Source organism: Phodopus roborovskii, unplaced genomic scaffold (assembly GCF_943737965.1).
Source record: "Phodopus roborovskii unplaced genomic scaffold, PHOROB, whole genome shotgun sequence".
Classification (NCBI taxonomy): Eukaryota; Metazoa; Chordata; class Mammalia; order Rodentia; family Cricetidae; genus Phodopus; species Phodopus roborovskii.
Genome location: NW_026125554.1, coordinates 3,037,673 through 3,055,306, shown reverse-complemented (window position 1 = coordinate 3,055,306; position 17,634 = coordinate 3,037,673). Strand labels below are relative to the sequence as shown.

General features: G+C 49.4%; 1 protein-coding gene across 1 annotated transcript in view; it reads left to right on the top strand.

The window, feature by feature from the left end:
* Positions 1–17,634, top strand: part of Notch3 (notch receptor 3) — a 43,013-nt gene that overhangs the window by 12,267 nt on the left and 13,112 nt on the right. The window contains exons 11-27 of the mRNA XM_051177470.1: positions 268–501; positions 620–730; positions 2,994–3,186; positions 3,267–3,418; positions 3,942–4,049; positions 4,512–4,667; positions 7,166–7,391; positions 7,685–7,886; positions 8,017–8,164; positions 8,547–8,731; positions 10,247–10,379; positions 10,456–10,713; positions 10,791–10,909; positions 11,211–11,776; positions 13,954–14,286; positions 16,099–16,253; positions 16,656–16,878. Coding sequence (XP_051033427.1) covers positions 268–501; positions 620–730; positions 2,994–3,186; positions 3,267–3,418; positions 3,942–4,049; positions 4,512–4,667; positions 7,166–7,391; positions 7,685–7,886; positions 8,017–8,164; positions 8,547–8,731; positions 10,247–10,379; positions 10,456–10,713; positions 10,791–10,909; positions 11,211–11,776; positions 13,954–14,286; positions 16,099–16,253; positions 16,656–16,878 — 3,502 coding nt within the window. The remainder of the gene's footprint in view (positions 1–267; positions 502–619; positions 731–2,993; positions 3,187–3,266; positions 3,419–3,941; positions 4,050–4,511; positions 4,668–7,165; positions 7,392–7,684; positions 7,887–8,016; positions 8,165–8,546; positions 8,732–10,246; positions 10,380–10,455; positions 10,714–10,790; positions 10,910–11,210; positions 11,777–13,953; positions 14,287–16,098; positions 16,254–16,655; positions 16,879–17,634) is intronic.

Sequence of the window (17,634 nt, the reverse complement as noted above, 5' to 3'; positions counted from 1 at the left end):
CAATAACAGAATTGGGGATAGCCTCAGGAAGGTTTCAGGAGGCCAGGGAAGGACCAGTTACAGCTGGGGTATAGAGCTGATGATGTAGGTAGGCAGAGTTCTTGGCAGGAGCCAAGGTGAACCTGGCAGTGGGATTTAAAGTGGGAGGTTCTGGGTCAGGGGCGGAGCTTGGAGCTGGTTGGAATGGGAGGGACAAGGGGCGGGGCCTGAGAGCTGAGTAGAATTGGGCTGAGACTATGGGCGGATCCTGACCTCCTGTTCTTGCAGGATTTGAGGGCACTCTGTGTGAGCGAAACGTGGACGACTGCTCTCCGGATCCCTGCCACCATGGGCGCTGTGTCGATGGCATTGCTAGCTTCTCATGTGCTTGTGCCCCAGGCTACACAGGCACACGCTGTGAGAGCCAGGTGGATGAGTGCCGCAGCCAACCCTGCCGCTATGGGGGCAAATGTTTAGACTTGGTGGACAAGTACCTCTGCCGATGTCCTCCAGGAACCACAGGTGGGGTTTGGGGCTGCGCTTTGACAGGAATAGTACATGGGTGTAGGTGGGTGTCCTTGAGTTTTAGAGTGTTGTTCGATAGTAGCGGCCACTCCCTGCCATATTCTCCTCCCTGCAGGTGTGAACTGCGAAGTGAACATTGATGATTGTGCCAGCAATCCCTGTACCTTTGGAGTCTGCCACGATGGCATCAACCGCTATGATTGCATCTGTCAGCCTGGCTTCACAGGTGGGCAAGTCGCTGCCATGGATGAGGGAGGGCCTTGTAGGATAGGGATTAAGCGCCAAATCTCTTTTAGGTGTGTTTTCCCCCACCTTTACTTTAAAAACAAAACAAAACATTTTATTTAATTTGTGTATGTGTGAAGTTCAGAGGATACGTTGGTAGAGTCATTGATCGATTTTATCATTCTCTTCTTCCCTTTATACACACACACACACACACACACACACACACACACGATTATCTAAGGCTAGACATGGTGATGTATGCCCGTGACTCCAATATTTGGGAGGCAAAGGCAGGAGGATTGGTGAAGAGTTGAGGCTAGCCAGAGCATCATATGTGCAGTAGGCCAGCCAGGACTACATGGCAAAGTCATGTCTCACAATAAAACAACACACAGAAGGCTGGAGAGCTGGTTCTGCAGTTAAGAGCTCTTGCTGCTCCTGCAGAGAACTGGAGTTCAGTTCCCACTGCTCACATGCTGGCTCATAACTCCTTGGTTTTGTCTTTGTCTTTTAAATATAAAATAAAATGTAATGTTATGAAATAAAATAAGATAAAACAAAAACCAACACATTTGAATTGGACAAAACAAAACCAGAAGGAAAAAAGTTCAAGAGAAAACCCAAGAAAACCCTGTGGTAGCACACACCTTTAATCCTAGCACTAAGGAGGCAGAGGCAAGAGGAGCTTTGTGAGTTCAAGACCAGCCTCATCAATAGAGCAAATCCAGGATAGCCAGAGCTACATACAGAGAAATCCTGCTTCAAAATAAATAAGTAAATGAGTAAATAAATAAATGAAATAAGTACAGCAACAACCATAACAACAATAAAAAGATTCAGAGACTCATTCACACACCCAAGAATCCCAGAAAGCATCAAACTGGAAACTATAATATATATGTAGACTTGGTGCACACGGGTGCAGGCTCTGTGCATACTACCCCAGTCTTGAGTTTATATGAGCTTTGATCATGTTGATTTAGAGGGTAATGTGTCCATACCCTCTAGTTCCCACTCTCCTTCTGCCTGCCTCCTCTTCTTTAGGGTCCCCTGAGCCCTTAGGGAAGGGATTTGATAGATACACCCTATGCATCTAGGGCTAAGTGTTCCAAGGTCTCTCAGTCTCAGCATAAAATCTGGCTGTGGGTCTCTGTATTTGCTTCCATCTGCTGCAGGAGGAAGTTTCTCTGATGATGGCTGAGCAAGGCACTGATCTATGACTGTAGCAAAATGTCATTAGGAATCGTTTTACCACTACTTTTTTCTTTTCATTTTTCTCTTCCTTCCTTCCTTCCTTCCTTCCTTCCTTCCTTCCTTCCTTCCTTTCTTTCTTCCTTCCTTCCTCCATCCCTCTCTTCCTCCCTCCCCCTCTCCCTCCCTCTCTCCCTTCCTTCCTTTCTTTCTTCCTTCCTTCCTTTCTTTCTTGTTTTGAGATAGGGTTTCTCTGTGTAGCCCTGACTGTCCTGGAACTAGCTCTGTAGACCAGGCTGGTCAACTCACAAAGATCTGTCTGTCTCTGCCTCCTGAGTGCTAGGATTAAAGTCGTGCACCACTGCTGCCTGGCTTTTTTCTCCTCCTCCTTCTTAAGACTAGCAGCATTTGGTTTTATCCTAGACCCCAGGGCTATCTAGCCTCAGGTTCTTCTTGGTCACTGAAGCAAATGTCGGCTGTGGGTTTCATCTTGATTGGTTGCTCCCATGAGCTTTGTGTCACCATTGCACTAGCATGTGGGTCTGTGGCTGGGTTAGCATTCATGTTTTCCTTTGGTAGCATGCAGAGTACCTTTCTGTACCAAATGCCTTAGAACATAGTAGAAGGCTCTATGTAATGACCAATTCTATTTCTCTATATTCAGTGTTTCACAACGGCTTCTAACTCCAGTTCCAGGAATCCAGTGCCCTCTGCTGGCTTTCACGAGCACAGGGCATACACCATGATCATGATACATACAAGTACTCACATGAAATAAACTTTTTAAAAAGCACAAAGAGAAAGGAAAGACGGAGAGAGGGAGGGAGGAAGGGAGTCCGGCAGAGATACACACACACACACACACACACACAGAGAGAGAGAGAGAGAGAGAGAGAGAGAGAGAGAATGAGAGAGATAACCTTGTGGTATCCTGAGCTTGCTCACTTACTGTTACTCTATCAGCAGAATACGGGCCTCACATGGGGATACACCTGTGTGATATGGAACAAGGTGTTCCCTCTTCCTCCACTGTCTTTGTTCTGGAACGAAGGTGCTTGTATGCTTCCCAGGGCCTCTCTGCAATGTGGAGATCAATGAGTGTGCATCCAGCCCATGTGGAGACGGTGGCTCCTGTGTGGATGGGGAAAATGGCTTCCGTTGCCTCTGTCCACCTGGCTCCTTGCCTCCTCTCTGCCTACCTGCAAATCACCCCTGTGCCCACAAGCCCTGCAGTCACGGAGTCTGCCATGATGCATCTGGCGGGTGAGGCCCCTCCCCATCTCCTGACCCCTTATCCACTGTCTTTCTGGTCACCTGCCATCCCTGACTGCCTCCCCCACCAGGTTCCGCTGTGTGTGTGAGCCCGGTTGGAGTGGCCCCCGTTGCAGCCAGAGCCTGGCTCCAGATGCCTGTGAGTCCCAGCCCTGCCAGGCTGGTGGCACCTGCACCAGTGATGGAATAGGCTTCCACTGCACCTGTCCCCCTGGACTCCAGGGTGTGTGTCCCCACCTTCCTCCACAAGACCCCTGATGCCCTTGTTTCTCATGTTTCCTTTCTTCTCTTTTTAAAACTTGTTTAGTCCTTTGTTTAGTCCACCCCCCCCCCCCCCGTCTCTGTGTGCACATCCATGCCTGTGTGTGGGAGGCCAGAAGCAAATGAGAGTATAGGTATCATGCTCCTCTACCACTCTATCAATTCCTTTGAGGCAGGGGCTCCCCCTGAGCCTGGGGTTTGTTTTCTTGGATAGGTTGGAAGCCAGTGAGGGACTGATCCTCCTGTTTCCTTCTGATGTGCAGCTGGGGTAACAGTTTGTTATATAGGTGCAGGGGTCTGAGAGCTGGTCCAAATGATTGGGCACCAGCTGCTCTTAAGTACTAAACTTCTCCAGCCCCTTCTGCACATTCTTTTCATTCTTTCTTTGTTGTCTTTTCTGGGTATCAGGGTGGGATTCCCATGGCTGGGGCAGATGGGAGCAGTGAGTCTTTCAAGACTACCTAAATCCTGCTGGTTCCCCACAGGCCGTCAGTGTGAGGTGCTGTCCCCCTGCACTCCAAGCCTCTGTGAACATGGAGGCCACTGTGATCCTGGCCAGCTGAGTGTCTGTTCCTGTCCCCCAGGCTGGCAAGGTACACCAATGTCCCCCCCTATCCTTTTTCTCTTCCTTCTCCTTTCCCTCTTCTTTCTCCTACTCCTTGCTTCATACCAGGGGATGCTCGGAAGCCCAAAGGGGACCCATCCCCGCTCTGCCTTTAAAGATCCTTTGTTCTGGGAAAAGATAGCTGCATGTAGACATTCACAGGCCATGTGAGTCAGCTCAGGATAAGAGGGAACCGCATGGGGCTGAGGATGCTGGGATGTCTGAGGCCGATGACAAGTGTGAAGGGGTGACATCAGAGTGTGCATTCACCAGCTAAAGAGACAGGCAGAACATAGTGCAGGAGTGGCATGGGCCAGGATGCCCAGGGGCAATTGCTTGCCTTTGCCTTCCCCTGCCTCAGCCTGCAGGTTCTTCTGGAGCTGTAGACACCCTCATACCCCTGTTTACACCCTCACACCCTTCTTTACCCCTATAACTTCTCTACCTCCAGGCTCACGATGCCAGCAGGATGTGGACGAGTGTGCCGGTGCCTCACCCTGTGGCCCCCGTGGTACCTGCACCAACCTGCCAGGCAGCTTCAGGTGCATCTGCCATGAGGGATACACTGGTCCTTTCTGTGATCAGGACATTGACGACTGTGACCCTAGTAAGTGCTGGGATCTATGCGGGCACCTCCCCAGGGAACCACACACCAAGCCATACTAAGTGCCTGGCCCTGTGTCATTGCATCCTCACAGCTCTGTCACTGTCCTCACACATGAGGGTTCTATTTGCAACACTGCTAAATAAATAAGCAATGGTCTGGTGAGATGAAGCTGCAGGAAAAGCTGCTTACAGCCTCTAAGCCTGATGACCTGAGTTCAATCCTACAAGTTGTCCTTTGCTTTCTACACATATACCACATGTATACACACACACACACACACACACACACACAGAGTAATTATAAAAATGCAATAAAAAATTAAAAAAATATGTTTTATTTAAGCCAATATAGAAAATATTTTTAGGCAGTGGTGGCACATGCCTTTAATCCCAGAACTAGGGAGGCAGAGACAGGCAGATCTGTGTGAGTTTGAGGCCAGTCTGGTCTATAGAGTGAATTCCAGGACTGCCAGGGCTACACAGAGAAAACAAAACAAACAAACAAACAAACAAAAAAAAAAAGCAAAACAAAACCAAACAAATAGAAAGGAAATAATTTTGTTTCCACATATAAGCCTTTGAAAATTTAAATTCTGCTAAATGTATTTTACATTTCCATTTTTAAAATTTGGACTGGCAGTAATATCAAGAGCCCATTAACTTCATGTGGCTAGTAGTGGCTACACTGGTCACTACAGGCATGTGCTGAGCTTAGGAACCTGAGAAGGCAGAGGCAGTACACATGTTTCTTGGTTCTTTGAGATGGGCCCCAGATCCTCTGTGGATACCTGACTATGGGTATCACTTATTGTGAAATAGCTTAATGTTTGCAAATAACCTCTGTGCATCCTCCTGGAGACTTTAAATCATCTCCAGATAACTTTTTATTTAAACATTTTTACATTTACTTATTGTGTGTATATGTTTAGGTGTGTATGTGCCATGTGTATAGGTCATAGGACAGTTTAGGGGGATTCTGCCCTTCCACCTTGTTCCAACTCAGGGTGTCAGGCTGGGTGGCCCATGCTGAGCCATCTTACCAACTTAGACTTAATTTTTAATTAAAATTTTATTGTGTGTATAGCGTGTGTTTTTGTCTACATACATGGTACCTTGCATGTGTGGAGGCCAGAGGACAAGCTGTAGGGGTTGGTTATCTCCTTCCACCGTGTGGATTCCAGGGATTGAACTCAGGCAGTCAGTCATGTGTGGCAGGCACCTTTACTTGCTGAACCATCTTCCTGTACCCTCCAGACAGCTTTAAGTACCAAACACAGTGTAGATGTCGTGTGTGTTTGTTATACTCTGTTGCTTAGAGAAGAAAGTGTGCATGTTCAGTCCTCATGCACAATCTCTTCTTTCCACTCTTTTTCATCTGCGGGTTGAACCTGCAGATTCTTTTAGGTGGATTTTTCTTTGGGCTGCCAGCTCACAAAAAATGATACAGAGACTTAGTAATAATTATGAAACACTGGCCTTAGTCCACAACTAGTTCTTATGACTTAAAATAACCCATATCTTTTAATCTAAATTCTTTTATGTGGTTCGGTTACCTTCACTCTGTACTGCCCATCCTGTTCCTTCTGCAACTCACTCTCCTTCCTTCTTCCCAGAGTCCTCTCTGTCACCAGAAGCCCCATCTGAACTCTTCCTGCCTAGCTAATGGCCATTCAACTCTGTACTAAACCAGCCACAGTGACACATCTTCACACAGTGTAAAGGGATGTTCCACAACAGATTCTGAATTTCAGGGTAGATAGGGCCAGCTTTATAGCTCAAAGGGGATTTTTAAATTTTGTTTTTATCAATTAACTTTTTCTAGCCCAGACACAGTTTCCCTCCCTCTCCTCTCAGCCCCTACCCCAAACATTCCTTCTTCCCCCTCTCCATCTACTCCTCCTCCAAAGGAGATTAAAAGCAAAAAAAAAAAAAAAAAAAAAAAAAAAAACCAAACTATTTTCTTTTACATTTACTTATTTGTGTGTGTATTGCACACATGTGCTATGGCATTCATGTGGAGGTCAGAGGACAGCTTGTAGAAAGAGGTTTGACCACAAAAGGGGGCAGACTTTGATCAAGAGTATTTCTCTGGGTGGGGTGGTAGTGGCACACGTCCCTAAATCCCAGCACTCAGGAGGCAGAGGCAGGTGAGTTTCAGAACAGGCTACACAGAGAAACCCTGTCTTGAAAAACAACAACAACAACAGCAAAATGTCCCTCTGGGCTATGTGTGGTGATGCACACCTTTAAGTTTAGCACTCATAAGGCAGAATGCAGGCTCATCTCTGAGTTTGAGGCCAGCCTATTCTACATATTGAACTCCAGGCCAGTTGTGTCGATATATAAGACCCTGGCTCAAAAACAAGCAAACAAACAAAAGTCTCTCCTCTGGCTTGAATCTGGCTTCCCCCTGAAGTGCAGTTATGTGAAGTTCAGTTAGGTCAGGCCAGGCTGATGCAGGCACAGGGAATGACTAGACTTACTTCCTGTTCACTGCAGACCCGTGCCTCAATGGTGGTTCCTGCAAGGATGGCGTGGGCTCCTTTTCCTGCTCTTGCCTCACTGGCTTTGCTGGTCCTAGCTGTGCTTGGGATGTGGACGAGTGTCTGAGCAGCCCCTGTGGCCCTGGCACCTGTACTGATCATGTGTCCTCCTTCACCTGTACCTGTCCACCTGGCTATGGAGGCTTCCATTGTGAGATTGACCTGCCGGACTGCAGCCCCAGGTGGGTGGGGCATGGCTGGACACTCAGGGGCCTGAGATGGAATGGGGACCAGAGGGTTTCCTGGGCCTGGCATCTGCTGAGAGAAGAGCAAGGTTGGATGGAAGTCACAGTCTCCAGGCCTTGTGAGGCCCAGGCTGGGACAGGACCCATAGGTGAAGGGGCCAGGTGAGGTCTCTACAGGGCTAAAGCTTGTTGAGGGTGGTGAGGGAAAGACATTGGGGAGTACTTAATTCTAGGAGGATCAGGGTGGCCTTCAAGGTGGTAGAACTTGACCCTCTTGTCCTACTCTCCAGTTCCTGCTTCAATGGAGGGACCTGTGTGGATGGTGTGAACTCCTTCAGCTGTCTGTGTCGCCCTGGCTACACAGGCACCCACTGCCAACATGAGGCTGACCCCTGCCTCTCCCAGCCCTGTCTGCATGGGGGCATCTGCAGCCCCACCCACTCAGGGTTTCAATGCGCCTGCCGGGAGGGCTTCACTGGGAGTCAGTGTCAGGTGGGTAGTGTCTTGGGTCCTTGGGGAAGAGTCCAGAAACCAGGTGGGGCCTATGGGGCATCCTGAAAGGAGAAGCCCATCTTCTTTCTAGGGTCTCTCCCAGCAGTAACCTTAAGGGATTCTTTTACAGAACCTGGTGGACTGGTGCAGCCAATCACCCTGTCAGAATGGGGGCCGCTGTGTCCAGACTGGAGCCTACTGCATTTGTCCCCCTGGATGGAGTGGCCGCCTATGTGACATACAAAACCTACCCTGCAAGGAGGCTGCAGCCCAGATGGGTGAGGGGCAGCATGTGGTGGGTGTGTGGAGCTGAAGGGTGGTGCATACCTCCTGCTACTATAAGCCAAATGATGGTGCCTCATAGCATGTGGTTCTGACGAGGAGCATGGCTCAGTATGTGTGTGACTGGGGAATAGTTGGTTAGAATGGTGATTGTATCTGTCATGGGGAGACAACTGGGATGCTGTGTGTGTGTGTGTGTGTGTGTGAGACTGAGCCTGTAGGGGCATCAGTGTTGGGCCAGTTGACAAGTATTCTGACAGCCCTCTGGAGTAAGACACTAGGGATCGATGCCAGCAGGGATGATGTCCATGTGATGTGGGCCAGAAGAGGGAAAGGTGCATGGTTGCCTCATGCCTGACATCCTTCTCTGCTTCTCAGGGGTGCGGTTGGAGCAGCTGTGTCAGGCAGGTGGACAGTGTGTGGACAAGGACCACTCCCACTACTGTGTGTGTCCAGAGGGCCACACCGGTAGTCACTGTGAACAGGAAGTGGACCCCTGCACAGCACAGCCCTGCCACCATGGGGGCACCTGCCGTGGTTACATGGGGGGCTATGTGTGTGAGGTTAGTGTGCATCCCAGGGAGAGGGAAGGGAAGCCAATCATGCTTGGGTGTGTTTCTTTTTCCTGGTGTGGTCTCTTTGAGGTGGGGAACAGGGACACTTCATGTGTAGAGAGGTAAGTATCCCACACCACTAGGCTTCATTCCCGGTCTGTATGTCTGCTTTTTAAGTTTTCTTTTCTTCCTTCCTTTCTTTTCTCTCTCTCTCTCTCTCTCTTTTTCGTGTTAGTTTTTGAGACAGGACCTCTCTATGTAGCCTTGGCTGTCCTGGAATTTGCTAGATAGTCCAGGCTGGCCTCCACGTCACAGAGATCCATCTGCCTCTGGCTCTGCAATGCTGGATTAAAGGCATCCACCACCATGCCTGGCTGCATAGCTTGTGGACTCTTCTCCCTCCTCCTCTACTTTTTGTTTTGTTTTGAGACAGAGTCTGGCTATGTGGTTTTGACTGGCTTTGAACTATTAGAGTTCTACCTGCCTCTGCCTCCTGAGTTCTGGGATTAAAGGAGTGTGCAACCAGACCTAGCATTCTTTTCTCCCTTATGGGTGTATGCACTGGGTGTTCACAGACGTGTGCTCAGGCCAGAGGAAGGCATTGGGTGTCTCCCTCTACCACTCTCCTTCGTTCCCTTGAGGTTCTGTCACCGAACCTGAAGTTAGGCTGGTTGTTGGTGAGCCCCAGTGGTCCCCCTTTCTCTACCCCTGGCACCTGGGTTGCAGACACGGAAGACCACAGCTAGCTTTTTAAGTGTGTTCTGGGGATTTGAACTCGGATCCTCATGCTTGTGGAGCAAGTGCTTTTACTCCCTGAGCCATCTCTTCAGCTCCTAACCCTCCCTCATGTCTTTGTGGATGGATTTGGGCAGGTTTGTGTGAGTTTCTGTCTCCAGTTCTGTCTCTGTGGGTGTGAATGACTTGTCTGTGTCTAAATGGGTGTTTTCCCTGTGTGTTTTCATGATCATATGTCCCTGTGGACTGTGTGTGCTGGTGGCCTTCCTCATCTCACTCTGACCAAAAGCAATGCGAGGGAGGAAACTTCAACTCATAGGTTATATTCCATCATCAAGGGAAGGCAGGGCAGGAATCCAAGGCAGGAAGCTTCAGGCTGGAACGGGATTAGAGCCCACGGAGGAATGCTGCCCACTGGCTTGCTTCCTTTGGATTGCTCAGCTATGTTTCTGATATAGCTCAGGACCACCTGCTGGGGGATGGGCTCACTCACAGTGGGCTGGATCCCTCCACATCAAGCAGTCATAGCCATGCTGCAAACCAATCTGAAGGAGGCACTTTCTCAAGTAAGATTCCCTCTTCCCAGATATGTCTCAGTTTGGTTCAAACTGACAAAAGATAACAAGCACAGTGTGTTTCCTTGTACTGGGTAAGGCTGCCCTATGTACTGGCTGTGTATTAGATATCTTTGTGTGTCCATTTGTGCTGGGATTCTGTGTGTTCACAGGTATGCCTAGGCAAGTCTGTGCCCCCTAGGGATGAGTGAATACCTTTCTTGCCCCATTACAGTGTCCGGCTGGCTATTCTGGTGACAGCTGTGAGGACGATGTGGACGAGTGTGCCTCCCAGCCATGCCAGCATGGAGGCTCCTGCATTGACCTGGTAGCCCGATATCTCTGTTCCTGTCCCCCTGGCACACTTGGTATGTCAAGGCCAGGGTTGGGGGACTGGATAAGAGGCTGTCTCTAGACTTCACTGACCACTCTCCCATCCCTTAGGAGTACTCTGTGAGATCAATGAAGATGACTGTGGTCCAGGCCCATCCTTGGACTCAGGCCTCCGGTGCCTACACAATGGCACCTGTGTGGACCTGGTGGGTGGTTTCCGTTGTAACTGTCCCCCAGGATACACGGGTCTGCACTGTGAGGCAGACATCAATGAGTGTCGCCCAGGTGCCTGCCATGGTGCACACACAAGGGACTGCCTACAAGATCCAGGTGGACACTTCCGCTGCCTCTGCCATCCTGGCTTCACAGGTAAGTATGACAGATAGACTGGCCAGGAACCTGTGGTTTTGCCATTATGGTTGATCTTCCCGCATTCGCTTGTCTAGGGCCTCGCTGTCAGACTGCCCTGTCCCCCTGTGAGTCCCAGCCATGTCAGCATGGAGGCCACTGCCGTCCCAGCTCAGGCCAAGGAGGTGGGCTGACCTTCACCTGCCACTGTGTCCAGGTAGTGTGAGCAGCAGGGGTATAGGCCCTTAGGGAAGGGTCTGTAAGGGAAAAGTGGAAGGCAAAGGGGTTCTGAGAGATGTTGAGTTATGGTTTGAGAGTAACTTAGTGAAGCTGTGGCTTGGCCGTGTGGCCTCCTGGCTTATCTTCAAAGTGAGGTCTTTAGAGGAAACGGGAGGTTGCAGGACTTGGAGAGGGAGGGAAGTCATCATTTCTCAAGTTTTGACCTTCACTCTTCTGTTTTTTCTACCATTCTGCTTCTTTTCTTCTCACTACCAATGTTTCCCTCACCCCATCACTAGCCGTTCTGGGGTCTGCGTTGTGAGAGGGTGGCACGCACCTGCCGAGAGCTGCAGTGCCCGGTGGGTATCCCATGCCAGCAGACTGCCCGTGGGCCCCGCTGTGTTTGTCCTCCCGGGCTGTCTGGACCTTTCTGCCGAGTGTCTAGGGCGGCACCCTCAGGAGCTACTAATGCCAGTTGCGCAACTGCCCCGTGTCTGCATGGGGGCTCATGCCTACCTGTACAGATTGCCCCTTTCTTTCGCTGTGTATGCACTCCGGGCTGGGGTGGCTCGCGTTGCGAGACCCCTTCCACAGCCCCCGAGGTTCCCGAGGAGCCAGAGTGCCCTAGAGCCGCCTGCCAGGCCAAACGAGGGGACCAGAACTGCGATCGCGAGTGCAACAGCCCAGGCTGTGGCTGGGACGGCGGCGACTGCTCTCTGAACGTGGACGACCCCTGGCGGCAGTGTGAGGCACTGCAGTGCTGGCGTCTCTTCAACAACAGCCGGTGTGACCCAGCCTGCAGCTCTCCAGCCTGCCTCTATGACAACTTTGACTGCTATGCTGGTGGCCGCGAACGCACCTGCAAGTGAGCTCCCCACTCTGTCCCTCTGTCCATCTATATGCTGCACTCTGTCAGTGAGCCACATCTGTTCCAGTTTTCCTGGAAGCCCATTTTTGGACTGTCTGAAGTGTGGGGCTGCTCCTTTATTTTCCAAACCTGCCTCCTCCTGTGGTTCCATTTACCTGTGTGCCTCACCTTTGCCTATTTGTATCTCCATCATCTACATATCTTTGCCCATTTGCTTCTGTCTGCCTGCAGTTACACATTTCAATTGTCTACACTTATGACTTGTTTATCTGTCTTTCTTAAATTTTTAAAAATTAAGCTGGATATAGTGACTCATACCTTTAATCCCAAGACTTGGGAAGCAGAGGCAGGCAGATCTCTATATTAATTAAAGCCCAGCTTGCTCTGTAGTGAGTTCCAGGCCAGCCAGGGCTACATGGTTAGCCCTTGTCTTAAAATAAAACCCCAACCAAATCATTACATATACTTAGTGTGTGTGCATGGGGGGGGGGTGGTCTGTCTGCACGCCCAACTATGTGTTCTTTTGCTTGTCCACCTGTCTGTCTGTCTGCTAGTCTGTTCTGTGTGTGCATCTGTCTGTCCATCTTTGTGCCCCACTTGCTCATCTGTATACCTCCAAGGGCTACCCTTCTGTCCCACAGATCCTCTCTCTTACTCTGTGTGCCTTCCATCTCCTTGTTCCCCTGTCTGTCATGTCTCCTTGCTTGTCCCTCTATGTCCCATATCTCCTGTGTCTCTGTATCCTTGTGTGTGTCCTTCTATTTGCCTGGAGCCCTCTCCTACCTTGTCACCCATTATCTTCCATTCCAACCTTTCCCAGCACTTCCGTTACCCTGACCTCCTCAGATGTCCCATAATACCTGTTCTTACCTGGGAACACTCTGCTTGTTCCTACTGGGCAATTCGTTCTTCCCGAAGAGGTTCCTCCCACATCCTTCAAGCCTTTGCTTAGGTGCTGTTATCTACCATGTGACCTTCTCTTAGGTGACCCCCAGCACATCCCTGGCTTCCTAGAATTTAATTCCAAATAGTACCACATATACATTTATATTTACCATTTATTGTCATCTGACTAGAATGTTGTCTGTTCTCCTCACTGGTCTCCTATGTCATCCCTCTCCACCCACAGGGATGCCAGCTCTTCTGGGTAAGGATTTGTGGGTGGGATCTTAGTATCTATGGCAGCATGCAGCAGGCATTCAGTTAATGGTTGACGTATTGATACTTGTTGAGCATCCCTAATCCCAGTGGTCGAGTATCCCTAATCCCAGACCTGAAACACTGAATTGTGTGGAGCATGGGCATGATGCCACAGTGGAAAATTCCACCCTTTACCTTATTGACAAATTGCAGTCAAAATTCAGGCACAGGTTGGAATGTAACTCAGGGCAGAGCACTGCCTAGATGGCATGAGGCCCTTGATTTAATGCCCAGCATGGAAATAAAACAACCCCCTAAACCCAGCACACTAAAAATATGTAGTTACTTTTGGGCTGGGTGTATTTTTGTGTTTAAACTTGGGCCTCATCCCTGAGGTGCCTTACATAAACTATGTGGAGGACTGGGGATGTAGCTCCCTGGAGTGCTTGCCTAACATGCACGAATGTTCTAACATGTGAGTGGTGACTCATGTTTGCTTCCTAGCATTCAGCGGGTAGAGACAGGGAGACAGTTCATGATCACCCTGAGATACACAGTTTTTTGTTTTTGTTTTTTTAGATAGGGTTAGGGTTTCACCATGTAGTCCTGGCTAGCCTAGAATTGGCTATGTAGCCCTGCCTCTGCCTGGAGTAGTGGGATTAGAGTTGTGTGCCAGCCTGTCTGGCTAACATAGGGACTTTGAGGTCAGTCTGAGATACATGAGATCTTACTTTAAAACAATATGTATAGATATTTAATTGCATATATAATGTGTAAGTAAATATACTAAAACCCCAAATCATTTAAACTCTGAAATAGTTTTATAGTCAAATATAAATAGTCAAATAGGGACTGAAATAGTCAAATTAGGGACACAGAACCTGTGGTTATGCAGCAAACAGGTGCATTTACAGAAAGCCTGACATATGCAAGGACATTCTAGACTCCTATGCAAGCACTGTGCAGTACTTCTCTTTGCTATGTGTGCATTTAGGTGGCTGGGGGATCCCTGACCATGTGTTCTCTGCCTCCAGCCCGGTGTATGAGAAGTACTGCGCTGACCACTTTGCAGATGGCCGCTGTGACCAGGGCTGCAACACTGAGGAGTGTGGCTGGGATGGGCTGGACTGCGCCAGCGAGGTCCCCGCCCTTCTGGCCCGAGGGGTTCTGGTCCTCACCGTTCTTCTGCCCCCTGAAGAACTGCTTCGTTCCAGCGCTGATTTTCTGCAGCGACTCAGCGCTATTTTGCGTACCTCGCTGCGCTTCCGCCTAGATGCGCGTGGCCAGGCCATGGTCTTCCCCTACCACCGGCCGAGCCCTGGCTCTGAATCCCGGGTCCGGCGAGAGCTGGATCCCGAGGTGATTGGGTGAGTAACTGTGGCCTACTGCTGGGTACAGTGGGCAGGGCACCGATAATCCAGACTTTGTGTTTCATGCTTTTTAATTGACAGTGCTCTTTGGCAATGCATCTTCCACAGGTTTTCCAGGGTCTGTGGGGCTGGCTTCTTTGTTGTGGCATTTATCCTGTGCACATTACAGGGAGCCTAGCTGCAGCGCTAGGGTTTTACACATCAAATGCAGGTGACAGTACCTTCTAGTGGTGACAATGAGAAATGCCTTCAGATATGAGAGTGTCTCTTAGTAGGGAGGCTACCGGATGGGAGTGAGGGGGTGTTATTTCAAAATTGCACCTCGGATATGGTGTTACGGATCTGGTGTTACTGCCTCCTACATCGGGACAGGAAGGTTGTTTTCAGAGTAGTTAAAGACATGTGTGACCTTTAAAATATAACTTTAATTATGAAGTGTTATTAAATATATATATATATATACATACATACATACACACATACACATATATATACATATATATATATATATATATATATATATATGCAGGCAGATCTCTGTGAGTTCGAGGCCAGCCTGGTCTACAGAGCAAGTTCCAGGACAGGCTCCAAAGCCACAGAGAAACCACGTCTCAAAACCATGTCTCAACATATATATGTATGTATGTATGTATGTATGTATGTATATGTATATATATGTGTGTGTATGTATATATATATGTAAATATATGTATTTATTATTGTGTGTATGATGTGTGTGTGTGGATGCCCAAGTGCCAGGACACTCAAGCCACTGCGTGCACGTAGAGGATAGAGGACAGTTTTGTGGAGTCAGTTCTCTCTTTCCATTTTTATGTAAGTGCTTAGCATTTCAAACCAGGCTGTCAGACTTGCCTGGCAAGCACTTTGCCCACTGAGCCACTTTGCAGGCTTGTGTTTTCTTTTTGTTTTTGTTTGTGTTCTATAGACTCTGGCCTGGAAATTTCCCTGTAGGTTGGGTTTTGAACATACAGTCAGCCTACCTCAGCCCTTCCAAGTACTAGGATTACAGGCATATGCCATAATCCTAACGCACATATTGCTCTCCACCCCCGGTGACCGAAAAGCAAGAATCCTAAGTGGAAAAGGCATTTGCTGAGGATGGAGCAGGGCGTGCGGTCTGGGCTCTGACACAGATAGTAGGGCTGGACTTTAGAGATACCATGGTTTGCAGGTTCTGATTGGATGCAGCCAGAAGCGGAGGAGATGGGTGACATGGTGCATAGCCCTTTCTTGCCTTAAGTGTCTTAGTGATGGGGATGCAGAGTGAAAAGCAGGCACCATATTGGAGCTTGATATTCTTAAGGTCTTGAGGAGTGGGGGCTGGAGACAGATACAAGGCAACTGTGTATGGAAGATCACTGGAGGAAAAGAAGGGAGACTTAAGGGAGTAGGAGAGAAGGAAATGAAGGAATCTGGGCGCGCTGAGACCTGAGGGCTGAGGAACATTAGAGCAGGTGGCTCAGTGGTAGAGCACCTGTCTTGCACATTCAAGGCTCTGAGTTGATTTACAGCACCGCAAAAGAGACAGAGGAGAGAAGGCAAGCCTTCAGAGAATCCGAGATATGAGTACAATGTCCCAGCAAAGGGCTACACCATGGTAAACGAAGACCCTATTGGATTCACAGCTTTGGGACACTGGTGGCCAACAAGACCTATTGGGAGAGACAGTGGGGTTGGGTACCAGCTGAGAGTTGTGTGGGTGGTGTGGAGATGGAGATGGCTTTCTGAGATGTCTAGGATGCTATAGACGATGGTTAAGCCATTGGATCCCTTTGCTCTGTCACACAGCTCTGTAGTGATGTTGGAGATTGACAATCGGCTCTGTCTGCAGTCACCCGAGAATGACCACTGCTTCCCTGATGCCCAGAGTGCTGCTGACTACCTGGGAGCCTTGTCAGCAGTAGAGCAACTTGATTTCCCGTACCCACTGCGGGATGTTCGAGGTGAGGTGTGAAGAAGAGAGGGGCATTAGAGCATGTGGCCCCAGGAAGTGCTTCAATCCTAGAGTGTGACTGAAGCTCTGTGAGTAAAGTCCTTCTGGCTAAAGCCTGGTCTGATGGCTAGAGTCCTGCACCATCGCTAAGTCAACCCCGTGGATAACAGCCTGTCACAATTAAACCCTCATTGGGGTTAGAGAGATGGCTCAGAGGTTGTGAACACTGGCTGTTCTTCCAGAGGCCCTGAATTCAAATCCCAGCAACCACATGGCACACAATTAAATCCTTACCTCTGGTTGCTCCATGGCTAAACCCCTGCTCCATACCTAAGAGTCACCTATGGTTGCCACCCCACCTGGTTGTTACTGCTACTTGGCTGAGGGCTCATCCACTGCTTTCTCCTTACAGGAGAGCCACTGGAACCTCCAGAGCAGAGCGTGCCATTGCTGCCATTGCTAGTGGCAGGTGCTGTCTTTCTGCTAGTCATCTTCATCCTGGGTGTCATGGTGGCCAGGCGTAAGCGTGAGCACAGCACCCTCTGGTTCCCTGAGGGCTTTGCACTACACAAGGACATAGCAGCTGGCCACAAGGGCCGGAGGGAGCCTGTGGGACAAGATGCGTTGGGCATGAAGTGAGGACCTTGTCTATTCTCTATCCCTAACTATGGGGTCCCTGTAAACTCTAGATCATCCCACCTTGATTATATCCAACCTCTGACCTCCCCCCGCAACTTTAGCTTCAGACTCTATCTGGGCCTTCAGTGTTCATCCTCTTGACCAAAGACTCCATGATCCCTGGGGAATCACTCCTGATTCCTGACCTTTGACCTTACTTTCTACTTTGATCCATTTCCTGACTCCTATCCTTCCCTGGCCTCATCCAGAATTGGCCTCACAGACTTCACCCTGATTGGTCGTCTCATCCTGTCCCTGACCAGAAGGATTTTATCCTTGGTGATCCCTGAATCACCTCTGGCTTCAACCCACCTGTCCCTTTGACCTCACCTCAGACCCCTTTCTACCCAACCCAGTGTTCATTTCCCTGTGATCCAAAATCCCAAGCCTCCAACTTGACTTGTCCTCAGTATCCACAACTCAACAACTGCATGCTGATTTCAACTTCCCCTAGGAGGCCATGACTCCTTGTCATGCTGTTTTCAGCCTTGGTACCCATACACTTGTCATGAGAATAACAGCTCTTCCCTGAGCTTTGACACCGTCCTTCCTCTACAACCTGCGCTTCCGTCATCTATCCCTGTTCCATGGTGTGTGCCCCTCCTGACCGAGTCCACCTTGGGATTCTGGCTGCCTGGGGCACACGCCTTTAATCCCAGCACTTGGGAGGGAAAGGCAACCAGATCTCTGTGAGTTTGAGGCCAGCCTGATCT